The 13,335-nt window shown below is 49.8% G+C and overlaps 1 protein-coding gene across 4 annotated transcripts in view; it reads left to right on the top strand.

Moving 5' to 3' along the window:
- STK24 (serine/threonine kinase 24) overlaps positions 1-13,335 on the top strand; it is a 103,426-nt gene that overhangs the window by 36,469 nt on the left and 53,622 nt on the right. For 3 of the 4 annotated variants that reach the window (XM_059902526.1, XM_059902524.1, XM_059902523.1), the window contains exon 2: positions 7,538-7,768. In XM_059902526.1, the coding sequence (XP_059758509.1) occupies positions 7,538-7,768 (231 nt within the window). Of the gene's footprint in view, positions 1-7,537; positions 7,769-13,335 lie in introns of those variants that run through there. The other variant, XM_059902525.1, reaches the window with a different exon arrangement.

Raw genomic sequence — 13,335 nt, 5'->3', positions numbered from 1 at the left:
TAGGCTGTGGTTGCATTTTCCTTGTTTTCTCCACATAACGCTCTGAACTTTGGCTGGGTTTTTGTTTTTTTAAATTAAAAAAAAAATTATATTTATTTTTGGCTGCGTTGGGTCTTTGTTGCTGTGCACAGGCTTTCTCTAGTTGCGGTGAGCGGGGGCTTCTCTTCGTTGCGGTGCACGGGCTTCTCATTGCGGTGGCTTCTCTTGTTGCGGAGCACGGGCTCTAGGCGCGCAGGCTTCAGTAGTTGTGGTGTGCGGGCTCAGTAGTTGTGGCTCGCGGGCTGTAGAGCGCAGGCTCAGTAGTTGTGGCGCACGGGCTTAGTTGCTTCGCGGCATGTGGGCTCGTTCCGGACCAGGGCTCGAACCCATGTCCCCTGTATTGGCAGGCGGGTTCCTAACCGCTGCGCCACCAGGGAAGCCCCCTGGGTGTTCGGTTTGGATTACAGTGTTTGCTTTTTAAGGGGGCCTGGGTGTTGACTGCAGGCACCCATGCTGCTCGCCTCTTTGCTGGGTTAGGTTGGCAAGATTGTAAGATACATTCTTAAGTGGTAATCATAATCTCGGGGGGGGGGGGAAATCATCTGTAAAATGTTAATACAGTTTCAACCAGTGGCATAAAAATCACGCTCTGGCAAAGAGGAGCCCTGCTCCCTTTGCTCAAGGGAGTCATTAGGGTTGAGAGGGTATGAAACAGGAAATGGGAACTTTTCACCTGTAACAGTGAATAATAGTGGCCTCTTTGGGGCAGAAGAAGTTCGAGTAGAATTACGGCAGTCGGGACGCAGAGCTGTTCGCGGCCACGCGGAACCTCCCCGTGTTGCCCCTCACTCGTCGCCCCAGCCCCGCCCTACAACCACGCGTCTGTTCTCCACGCCTCTAATTCTGTCGCTTGGAGAATTCTCTGCGCGTGGAGTCATTACGGTACGTAACCCTGCGTGCTCGGAGACAGTGTTAGGAAGTTGGGTGACGGGAGGGTAAGCGGGGTGGGCAGCAGGAAGCGGAGGTGGGAAGGGGCTTTGCGGTTCAGCTTCGCGGCGAGCGTGTGTGACTTACGGTCTCGAGACGGCGTGTTGTCGCGGCTGCTTTAGGCAGTGCACGGAAACCACGCGCTTCGAGGAAGCCGCTTTCTGCCCGCAGAGTGTGCAGGGGCGTCTGGGCTCGGGGCAGCTGGAGGCGTAGCCGTGGCCGCGGCGGGTGGGTGAGGGAGGGCCGGCGGGGCGGGGTCAGGCCGGCGGCGGGGGCCGCGTGCAGAGACAGTTGGGAGGTAGGGGCAAGAAAGCTACTGCGGTGCAGGCGTTTCCAGCTTTGGGAATGGAAGACAGTAGTAACACTGTTAACGGCGGGACCACGGGGAAAGGCTGGGTGGGAGAGTCGGGCCGATGCGGAAGGACAAGTCTGCGGTAAGCTGCCGGCCCATAGCGCCCGCCTGTGTGCCGGCGGCTGCCCGGGCAGGTGGGGAGGGCGGGGCTCTGAGGCCGAGTTCAGCTCCGAGTTCAGGAGGAGAGTTCTGTGCTTCGCTGGGGATGCTTGCCAAGTTCAGAAGAGGGGAGGGGCCACAGCTGGTCCAGACCCGGCTGAACCCCGGTGCCCTCTTGTCTGTTGCTTCGGGGATGCTGATGTGATAACGGCACAAGTATTAGAACACGGCAAACCTAGACAGTTCCTTTTTCTTTTCCTGGAGCTTGGCTTCAGCCCAGAGCGGTGTCGTGTGTGCAACTGTACGAGCGGTGCGTCTGAAGCTGAGGACCTCTGAAAGTCGATTAGTGATGCCAGGTGCATTTTTCCTTGCCAGAAGTGATCAAAAAGAACACAGTAATAGCTGTTCAGGTTTAAAAATATAAAATACTTAAGTCATCATGGAAGTATTTTAATGAATTCTCTCAAAGGATTATGAAATGGGCTGAATTACTGTAGAAGCCTGAGCTCCAGCTGGGTAGCTCTGGACCATCTCTCGGGGGCGGGGGGGAGTTGGGGGAGCAGACATCACACCCTTGGATTTCCGCTTCTCAGAGGAATCGGAATCCTGGAGGTTTGGGGCCCCTTCCCTGTGCTGCGTGGCACTGTGACAGCTGCTTTTGCTGTGCTCATGCCTGTTCATTTCCTGTTTCTGGGAGATGCCAGGCTTTGGGCTAGCCTGTTGCCCCGAAACTTCCATATCACAGTTAGTGAGAAAGGTCTGTGGAACTGGTGATTCCAGGTCCCCTGGGCACGTTCCCTTGGCCCTTCAGCTCTTCCCACAATCCTGAGCCAGTGAAGGCTTTCCTGGGCTTGATGGGGAAGGGGCTTGGGAGCATTTTCAGAGCCCAGACCTGTGCCTGGGCCCCCTGAACTGAGGGAAATGCATCTTCTCCATATTTTGGTCAGTTTCAAGGATCCTGACCTTAGGATGATTAAGTGTAACAAATGCCCTGTTTTTTCTAAATATTGAAATTAAAAATAAACAAGAGGAGGTGTGAGTGTATAGAAAGGCTCAGAATTTAGCTGACTAAAGTGTAAAGAGACAGATGGCCTGGAGTTGTCATGATGAAAAGGGTGATGAAAAAGACAAAATAAAGCCACAAGAAGTAGGAAAACTAAGTGTCATACGTGTCATTTCCTGAAAATTTTCACTTAACCTCAAGGCTCCCCCAAGTGGGAAGTTGGGCTGTTTCTTGACATAGGTGGGAACGGTTTTGAGGGATATGGAAGAGACGTGAGTAGAGAAGAGACATCAGTATTTGAGTGCCTTCCTTTATAGACAGTGCCCGGGACACATCCCGCAGTTGGTGGGTGCCAGATCCCCACTCTTAGCGGCAGTTAATCTGGAGAGATGCTTCTCTTGCTGTTATTTCTTTCTCTCTCCAGCCCTTCCCTCGGGGGAGGAAACACAGACCTAGATGTTGAGTAGCGCGTGGGGTCACACAGGTTAGTGAGCGTATTCATGAGACTCACGCCCCCCCTCTGCCTTAGAGCGTGATCTCCTGGCTCAGCGCGGGAACGAGAAGGTTGCGCTGGGCATCTAAGTGATGTTCTTTAGCGACTGGTCCCAGACCGGAGGAGTGGGATGTGCAGATAGCATCCAGCCCCGCCCTTCTGGTCCCCCAGCTCATTGCCCTAGGAGAAGGGAGTGGTGGGGGAGGGTCCTGGCCTTCCCCTGCCCAGAGGAGCTGAGCCTCTGCGTACTGATTCCTGCCCGTACTGATTCCTGCCCGGGAGCCGGTTGCCTTTCAGGCACGTGGGATGGATGGGTGGGGTGAGGGGCCGGCAGGCCTTTCTGATCTTGGATGATGACCAGTGCTTGGTTCAGCTTAAACTTTTCTGAAAAGAGAATTCTCAGGATGGTTGGCAGGATGGCACCTTTCCTACCAAGGAGATCTTCTTTCCTCGGAGAACAGATTCTGGCAGCAGAATCTTGACGTTCCTTTGCGGACTAGGTCATCTCTGGCATTGATTTCCTTACCGCACCGCACGGGGTTGCAGTGCATGGTGATGAACTTATGCAAGAATTGCCAAAGGGCGAGGACCCTGCTTGCTTAGGGCCTGCCGTCACCATCTTGGCAGATGGTGCCCTTCTTGCCAGGGGCGGGTTTTATTCCGGTTTATAGCTGGTAACACAGTGGCCAAGAGCATGGAATGCCACACTAAAGCAGATGCGAGACAGAAAAACTGCGCTAACGTCACAGGTGTGGATGCGGGGGAAAGGGCTTTGGGGAGGATGGTCAAAGCAGTATAGTGAAAACAGCTGTTTTCTAAGCTGTTTTAGACCCGGCAAAAGGAAAATCGGGCAATTTATTGAAACGAAACACTCCTCTCCCGAGTATAGAACATCTGTCTGTACCCTGCCCTCAGGAATGGACACTTTTGTCTGGCAGTGATCGGCGATCTCTGTTGAATTCTGTTATCTGTTGGGTGACAAATCTCCCCAGAACTTTGTGCCTAAGCCATTATCGTAACAATCTCCGGGCTGGCCTTCTGGTCCCAAGGATTTCTGTCCCTCCGAGCTGTGGAGCTGTGGGATATGCTCCTCTCCTCTCGTCCCGCCCTCCCCTCCGGGTACAGCAGTGGCCTCCGAGTCTGCGCCCGCCCGCCCGCCCCAGGTCAGGGCTGGATGTGGACGGGCTGCCGCATTGCAGCTCCTCGGGGGTGGCTTCAGTTGATTCAGAGAGCCGTGAATTGAGAAGACACACCCCACAGCCCATGGAGAGACGGGAACGAGGTAGCTGAGGTAGATGATCGTGTTCAGAGAGGGGGCAGAGAGAGGCAGTGAGTAAATGGTCCCAGCAGTCCTGCTGTCCGGCTGTGCCGTCAGGGCCTGTGCCGGGGCAGCACCCTGCTTCTAGTATCCATTTTTGTACCAGTTCTCTACTGGGGTACAGAAACACACCAACCAGAACTTGATGGTTTAAGACAGATTCTGTGGATTGACAGGGATTTTGGCTGGGCGCTCCCTTGAGGCTGCTCTGCTGTGCCGGGGTTCAGGCTGGGTGACCTAGGCTGGCCTCGTGCACCACGTCCTGGGCCTCGGTGGGGATCCGTGCCAGTGGCTGCGACGGACCTCCCACCGCACGCTCACTCCCAGCCTCCCCAGCCCTTTGAGGCCTCGGCTCAGAAGTCACCACCTTCTGTGGGTTAAAACGTGACAAGACCAGCCCACATTCAAGGGATGGGGACAGAAGACTATTCCTTTCTTGTTGGAGGAGTGCTGAAGGGGTGTGGATTCAGCCGGGATTCATTGGCCATTATTTTTGTAACAATCTCCCACACTCTCATCTCTGACATGGTAGGGGTTTGGATACATTCTTGTTGGCTTTGTTTTAATTAACTCCCAAAAAGGAACACCACTGTTTTTCTCAGTGTGGGGGTGGGGCAGTCAGTGCAGGGGGGTCAGGTCAGCTGACCTAAAACAAGCCTCATTTCAGTGGCACATCATCTATCTAGTCAGGGCTGCCTTGCTTCTCCCCCCGGGGTCTGCTAAGCAGTGGTTCTCAAAGCGTGGTCCCCAGAGCAGCAGCACCTGCATCACCTGGGCGCTGATCCTTGGCTCCCCCCAGATGCACTGCCGCAGGCCTCCTGGGGTGGGGGGGCGGGGGGGGGGTCTGATAAGCCCTCCAGGTGATTTTGATGTGCCTGAGAGTTGAGAATCACTGCTAATGGGAGTTCAGGTGGCTCTGACCGCCTCTTCCTTACCCTTCCAACCAGTTCCCCCCACCTAGGTGCTCTGTCTCCCTGAGTCAGCATGTTCTTTGGGTCAGTGTGAGGCTGTGGTTTTCTTACTGCTCAGGGGACACCCGGGGACCGTCTGTGGTGTGCCCAGGCACACAGGTGGAGAGGAGAGTAAAATGTGGTTCCCGAATGCCCTCAGCGTGGCGTGCAGCGTGGTGAGGGAGGCTGTGTGCGTGGAGGATGGCCAGTTCCGAGGCGGAGATGACAGGTTCGGTGCGTACAGGCGGAGCTGGCCGCGTCCAGGCCAAGGAGGTATCAGCAAGCACTGGATCCTGGCAGTTAAAGCCCAAAAGGACTGCACCAGCAGTTTGGAAGTTACCACATACCCTATAATTTAGAAGTTTGTTTTCAAAGGTGCCTGTTCAGTGGGGGTCTTTTGAAAATACGGATTACACGACCCTCTCCTCCCCCCCACCCTTTATGACCGGGCGAGTGTTTTGGGACCTCTAAGTGCCCCGGGTGATTCTTCACTAGCCAGGTTTGGGGATCAGGGTCCCAAACCCCGGGGAGAAGGAGGAGAGGAAGACAGGAGGCCAAGTCTGAAGCCTCGGGGTGGCTGCCCTTGATGGCCGCCAGACCGGGCGGGTCTGTGCCTGAAGACTCTTCTGGAACCAGGGAGACCGGAAGAGGACGAGTGGGGAGTAGCGTCGTAGATGCCGAGGGGCTGGCAGGCTACGGGGGGCCGACCTCCTGGAGGATCCGACGCCAGAGCCGGAGCCAGACTGTGACGGTGGGGAACGTGGGGGGGACGTTGGGGAGGAGTGAGCGGGGCGGGCGACCTGCAGCAAGGCGGTGGTGGGTTTTCAATGGGAGACACCCCAGCGTGTTGCCCAGGGCAGAGACCGGCGGGAGGGGCGCGTGGAGAAGGGGGTCGGGGATGAAGCCGCGTCCTGGGGGAGGGCAGGGTGTGTTTGAAGCTTCTGGGATTGGCCTTGAGAAGGAGGGCCAGCCTTCCTCACCCTGGAGGGGAGGACAGAAGGGAAAGGGCATGAGAACGGGAGAGTCTGTAGCTGCTGGAAACGGACGCGGCCTCTCGTGTCCTCCTTTCTTGGTCACCCCATTTCTCGCTTTTCTCACGTTTATGGGTGAGACCTATGAGCTTTCACGTTGTTCACTGTGCCGTCTCACGCGGGGCCTCTGGGGTGTCGGTTCGCGCCTGTGTCACTCGAGTCCGTTGTTCACGTGGGAAGGGGGCTGGTGGGTGTCAGTTCTCCCCGGAAGCACCGCTGGCCACTCTGCGGGTTCACCTGGGACGGCAGGTTAGTGGGGCGCCCGGTTCGCCCTCAAGGCTCGGTTAACCCAGTGCCGCCCAGATTGCCGTAGTTCTGTGTCTGTGACCCCTTACGTTCTGTGGGTCCCTCTTCTGTGTCTGGTGTCCTTCCTCCTTCAACCCTCCTCCTCCTCCTTCCCGCTATTTCACAGGGAAGGTGTGTCTGTAGGGTGGGTGGCTCCCGGGCCTTCTGTTGCCCCGTGGGGCTGCAGGCTGAGCCGCTCCGCGTAGTGAGATGTGCAGCGTGCCTATCTCTCCTCGCTAAATGTCAGCGTCACCCCTCACGCCCGCCTGGGGCCGACAGGTGCTGCCCATCGAGAGCTCAGCTGCTCACACCTCTCTCTGGTCAGGGAGCCGTTGGAGTCCTTACAGCTAAAGCCTAGGAAGTGTAGGCTGTGTGTGTTTTTCAGCTAATCACGTTGGTGGTTAAGAGCTTTTAGAAGCCATTTTCAAGGGTATGATGTTCACCTGACAAAAGAAAACAGGTTCCTTATTGTTTCCTGGGTCTGGTTAAAATCCTTAGGCCAAGGCAGTAGCTGTAAGTGAAGATGCATGAGACTGTATTTGTTGGACACGGCCTCTTCTGAAACAAGTAAGGGCATACATTTTTTTCCCCCCTGTTATATGAGGATGCTAGTTAACCTATGTTTTAGTATATACCTACCTAAGTTAAGAGAATTGAGGGGGGAGCATGGGGAGAAAAGTAGAATTTTTGCTTAGGCAAGAGTGATTTTTTCAATAAGTCCGCATGTCTAAGTGTTCTGGTATTTATTTACTTTAATTATACAAAAGCTGGAGCCTTCCCCAGTTTTTATAATCTAGCTGGGTCATTGTTTTTGTTTGCACACTTGCCGTGTTTCATAGTCTAACGTGCACACGCAGGTGACATTTAGAAATCTTTGTGTCCTGAATGTGAAGGCCTGTGGTCACCACAGCCTGATCCTTAAGTGAGGAAAACGTATCGGTCCTTGAAAGACCATGGTATGTATGTTATCAATACAAGGACGAAGCAGTCATAGCCCTGTGAGTTACTGAAGTTTCCCTTCTTTTCCTTCTCTCCTACAGAACCTGAAAGCAGATCCAGAAGAGCTTTTTACCAAACTGGAGAAAATCGGGAAGGGCTCTTTTGGCGAGGTGTTCAAGGGCATTGACAATCGGACTCAGAAAGTGGTCGCCATAAAAATCATTGATCTGGAAGAGGCTGAAGATGAGATAGAGGACATTCAGCAGGAGATCACAGTGCTGAGTCAGTGTGACAGTCCCTACGTAACCAAATATTATGGATCCTATCTGAAGGTAAGGCTTAAAGATGCAGACGCGATTTTCCATCATGCAGCACCTGACTGAGACTCGAGCCTCGGACGGGAAGGACTTCGATAAATAGCACAGCAGGTTTTCAGAGGAAGGAGAAGTGTTCCGACCTTTGCAGTCAAAAGAACCTGTCTCTGATGGTTCTATCATCTTAAATGTCACCGACAGAATGTATTTTTGGTAAAAAGGGTTTGATGTTGAAAATCCCTTTCAAACAAGGAAGTATTTCTGAGTGAGACTTTGTCATCAGAAGTGCGTTTCTTAAGCTATTATAACGACAACTACTCGTCAACTAATTTTAGCATGGTTTGTGATAAAAACTCGGGCCAACCTAAGAATATTAGTCTTTTGATATTTTCAGTTATCAAATGTGTTTTAATTTAGTGCTGTTTTGTTTTTTTTAAACTGCTGAGAATTGAGAATGTTGATTAGTGAGCTGGTTTATCTACATTTGACTTTGGAGAATTCTCGGTTAGTAAATAATTACTTAAATAGAGTAGTAGTTATAGTACAACACCACAGATTGTCCTCGACCTTCACGCACTTGTTCAAGTGGGAAAGAATTGTATTAAAGACGGTTTCCCAGTCCTGCAGTCATCGTGCTCCACCGCTAGAAAAGTTTAAGATTGTCCCTTGTGTTTCAAGTTCCTTGACATACGCCTGTTTTACTGCACTTAGAAATGTCGTATCTTTCAAATGGGGTTTTGGAAATCTTAAGAATTGGTGAAAAAATTTCTGAAACAATTCTTTGTGGAAACAAAAGCTTCACAGGTAGAACTTTTTCCTAAGGGAGGCAGCAATACGCCTGGATAATGTAAGACTAGGCCTCCTCCTGCCCTGGGTCCATCCTCTCAGTTCTCCATGTCGTAGCCCTCCACGTGTTCTGGTGTCAGAGGGCTGGTGCAGGCTTTGATTTTGGGGAAATGTAATAATAAGGTGTAAGTGGGAGGATGGAACATTTGAGAACTGTTGATTCACTAAAATGAATATTTAAAGGAAATAAAAATTGGGTGGTAATTCTATGTTGTTTTCATTGCCTAAAGAATGGCAGTATGTCAGAGGTCAAATGCAGCACTTTGAAAGGGGAAGAATAAGTTTCGGAGTCAGTTGTCGTGGACTTTGAGTTTTTTTAAACTTCTTTACTTCCTCATTTGTAAAATGGAAAATTATGGTATACACCTCGTTGTTGCAAAGATTAAATGGAATTGAGTATGTGAAAGTACCTGGCATGTAGTGGGTACTTAGGGAGTGTTAATTTCCTTCCTTAATCGATTGGGTTTATTCACATTTATCTCTGACATTACCTTGCAGTGGAGGACGTGTCCCCTGAGGTGGAAGCAGGGAGGAGGGAGGGTAGCCCACGGTAGCCATGAGTGTTACTGTGGCAGGGAGCATCCGGCTTGGCTCTTGACCAGGCAGAAATGGGAGCACGGTAAGCTTTGTCATATTCATGACCCAAGAGGAGAACACCTGTGACTTCCATATGGGAAAGCAGAGGTCTTCTTTATGTTAAACTTCTGTTGAGGAAATACTCAACAGCTGAAGAGACTCAACTTGAACTCTGTCTACTGTATCAGTTATCCTTTGTGAAATGACGTCAGAATAGTTGCATAGTAAATTCAGAGTTAGGTTTCGCGTGGTACGTTGGATTTTAATATGAATTATGGTAGTTTCGACAAAGGAAGCGTGGAAGGTCCTCACAAATTCTTGCTGACGTATACCGGCTAATATCTGACTACCGGGGAAGTTAAGGATCAGTGGTTCGCAGGTGCCTTTTTCAGCCTGGGCTCCTCAGCAGAATTTTTCACTGCATGGCGAGGTGATTGCTTTATTGTGGCCAAACGTGGTGTCACCTTGAGTGTACGTATCTAGAGATTCCATCTGGTATGTCCCGTCTTCCCTGAGTTGCTAACTCCAAGTCAGTCTAACCTTGTTCTGTAGTTGGCCAGTGAATTTATTTAGCTAACCTAATGTCAGTTGCTGGAATAAACACCCTAGGTTTTTAATGGCTCAATATGATAGAAGTTTATTTCTTGTTCACTCATAGCCCTGATCCATGGGTGGTTTTCCTCCAAGCAGTTACTCAGGAACCTAGGTTCCTTCTGTCTTGCGGCTCTTCCTTCCTTCCTCCACACGTGGGTGTGCTCGGCTGCCTTCAGTCAGCATGGGGGTGAAAACGGAGGCCCCTGAGGGGCGTCCTCGTATACCCAGGCCAGGACACGGGGCCCCTTGTTTCTGCTCACAACCCCCGGCCAGGCTCGGCCACGCGGCCGCACCTAACCAGGAGGGGCTGGGAACTGCCGTCTAATTGTGCGCCGCACAGCAGAGCAGACGGGCTTGGTGCTGAGCTAGACGGTCCTTCCCAAGGCCACTTTCTCTGCGCGAGGGAGTTGGAGTGACCGCTGGGGCGACTTTCTCCACTGACTGTCCTCAGGTGGGATGAGGAGCTGTGATAATTTTGTCTATAGTGCTTCATGTATTTTACGAGGCAGATTGTCCTTCAGAAAATGTAACGGCCTCAGGAATGCCAGGAATAATATCACCATCATGAAAAGCTGCCCTTAATTTCTTAAGCCTTTCTGTCAAATTTGATGAAAACATATGGGCTGCTCTTGTTAAACAGTACTAGTAACTACCGTAAGTTGAGCAGGACAAGAATCCAGACCGGTAGTTCCGCCCGTTCTTGGTGTGAGAGAGTTGCATGAGATGCCTTGGCCCAGAGGAAGACCCTCAGTCACGAGCCAGAGGCTGTTTTCCCATCATCTTGGTAGCGTTATGAAGTTTAATCAGTATGGTCCAAACTGTCGAGTAAGATACAAATTAAATTGACGCGTAAGATGAATGGGTCTTTGACACAAAGTTGAAAATTACTGTGCTTTGTGTGGTTTTTACTGCCCTTCTAAAACTCCCCATAGCTTTCAGAGCTGGTCGTTTTAGTTCTTGAAGTGGTGATGGGGGAGAGGGCCTCAGGATTTCACCTTGTGTTAAGGGACTTTTACCCAACAAGACTGGGTAAAGAGGAAATGAGCAGAAACTGGTTTCTCCTTTGCTGGATTTGCATTCGAAGGTCTCATAATTACGTTTTCGCTTCAATCCTGTACTCCAGAAGGAGAAATTGAGAACAATAGCCAAGTGGTCTAAATATACTGAATGTTGCTGAAGATCAGGAGAGTGGAGTGAGTTTTGACTGTGTAGCTATAATCGAATTACAGAGTTGCTGTGTAGCATGTTTCTTCCCGAAATAGTAAAAACAAAAACAACACCGACAATTTAGGGAGGAGGGGGGAATAGTGCCACAGTGAAAACTTACGCTTGTATTGATGAATCTGAGGGCCGGAAAGGTCTTGAAGATTATCACATGCCATAGAAGAACTTCATTTGCTGTAGTTTGTTTAATTTTGGGGAAATTAAACCAGCTAGAATGTTAACCAGAAGCCTTCGTATCCCAACCATTATACCACTGGAGCTTTTTACCGCAAAAATACCATCTACAAGGTCACAATGAAACCGTAGAGGGTGGGGTGGTGTGCAGGAGAGAGAGAGAGACTTTTTTGGTTTTAAGTTAGGCAGTGAAGGCATGATAAGATTGTGACAGTGGGCAGTGAGGTGCCGTAGAGGCGTCTGAGCCTGATTTCTTCTTAAGCATCACTCACAAGAGCTACCCAGTCCATTCAGCAGCACAGCTCTTAAGTTTTTTTTTGTCTTGGGGAGACTGCCTGCCTTTTAGAATCTCTACTTTGAGATTCACTTAGAGTTATAAGCCAGGATTTTAGTTTTGGATCCTAGTACAGTTGCTTAACTGTCTGGATGTTTCTCAAGCTGCTGACTTCCTCAAGGAAGAAATGCAGATAAATGTACTTATCTTACAGGATTACTATAAAGATTGAGATCAGATAGGTAAAGTGCCTGGCATGTTAGGGGATTTTTAGTAAGTGCTAATTTAATAATTTTTTTTTAAATTAAGGGAAAAGTTATTTTGCCAAATAACTCAAAATTTATGAGTTGTAAGAACATTATTAGCATACTAAAAGTTAGAGTTATCATTTTCTTTTATAATAAATTATTTAATACTCTCAAACATCAGGCCAGTTTCACCAAAGCAAATCAGGTACAAGGCAAAAAAACAAAACAGAACAAAACTGTGTTTATCAAACCTTTACTTGTCCTAGTCATTTTTATTGTAGTTTCGCTATTAAGGAAACATGTCCATTGAGTGAGTAGTTGTCTAATGGTGGGTTCAGATCCTTGACTTAAGAGTAAGTTTTTCTTCAGTTCCTAAAAACTTTTAGGGTAGTTTTACCAGTTGGATTCACCAGAAAACGAATACAGGAAAGTCCCTTTATGTGTTTTATTTTTTTATTTTTTATTTTTTATTTTTATTTATGGCTGTGTTGGGTCTTCGTTTCTGTGCGAGGGCTTTCTCTAGTTGTGGCAAGCGGGGGCCAGTCTTCATCGCGGTGCACGGGCCTCTCACTATCGCGGCCTCTCTTGTTGCCGAGCACAGGCTCCAGATGCGCAGGCTCAGTAGTTGCGGTTCCCGGGCCCAGTTTCTCTGCGGCATGTGGGATCTTCCCAGACCAGGGCTCGAACCCGTGTCCCCTGAATTGGCAGGCAGATTCTCAACCACTGCGCCACCAGGGAAGCCCCCTTTATGTGTTTTAGTGTTGTATATAAGCACAGATGATTCTGCTACGGTGTGTGCTGTATACACTAGACACACTTTGGGGTAATTTTTTAAAGTTATGTTCTTTGGACTTCTGATTTGCTTTTTTCCCCTTTTCCTTCCTTCCCCAAAGGGAAAGTAGTAGTTCCTGACGAAACAGAAATCCCAACCATTTTATGCTTAGGGAAAGAAGTGAAAAAATATTTATATAAATGGCTGGTGTCTTTGTGAATGAGGCTCCTCAGGAGGTTACCATCCACCCCCTGTGTTCACTTCTTGCCCCAGCATGACTATTAATAGCTGACTCTTTACTTTCAGAAGCATCCTAGCTTAGGCAATAGAATATAATCAGCCTCTTATGCTTTATATCCAAAAAAAACCAAACAAAGCTATACTCTTTCCCTTGCCCATATTGTATTATAATTTCATGATCTCTGTATACAATTTCATGATCTCGTTATCGCTCAGAGAAGAAGTACTAGTGTAGCCACGTGATAATGAACATATCTGTTAGGACACATTGTCTGAATTTATCTTCACTCACCTCCCTCCTGACCGCCCCATGGCAAATCCTGCTCTTGTATTGACCTCTGGTTTTAGACACGGTGAGGAATATAGATGGGTTATTGGTCTTGGGAAGCAGTTGAGTTGAGATATGTGCCTGGTGTGTGTGGACTCTCCTTTGCCTCAGGGCTTCTTCCAAAAGCACACAGGTCCTATCTCATTCACTTCTTCTCTATTCCCGAAGATAGAGCCTGGCACATTCTCCTTGAGATGAAGACAATCAGGTACTAATGGTGTCGTGCACGTGGAACGGTGATTGCAGCTTAACTGAACCGGGGTCAAGATGCCCAGTGTAGAGGGCAGAGGAGAAAGGCGGGCTGTGCCA

The sequence above is a fragment of the Balaenoptera ricei genome, chromosome 18 (assembly GCF_028023285.1).
Source record: "Balaenoptera ricei isolate mBalRic1 chromosome 18, mBalRic1.hap2, whole genome shotgun sequence".
Taxonomy (NCBI): Eukaryota; Metazoa; Chordata; class Mammalia; order Artiodactyla; family Balaenopteridae; genus Balaenoptera; species Balaenoptera ricei.
The sequence above is the reverse complement of the archived record's forward strand: the minus strand, read 5'-3'. Positions and strand labels throughout refer to the sequence as shown.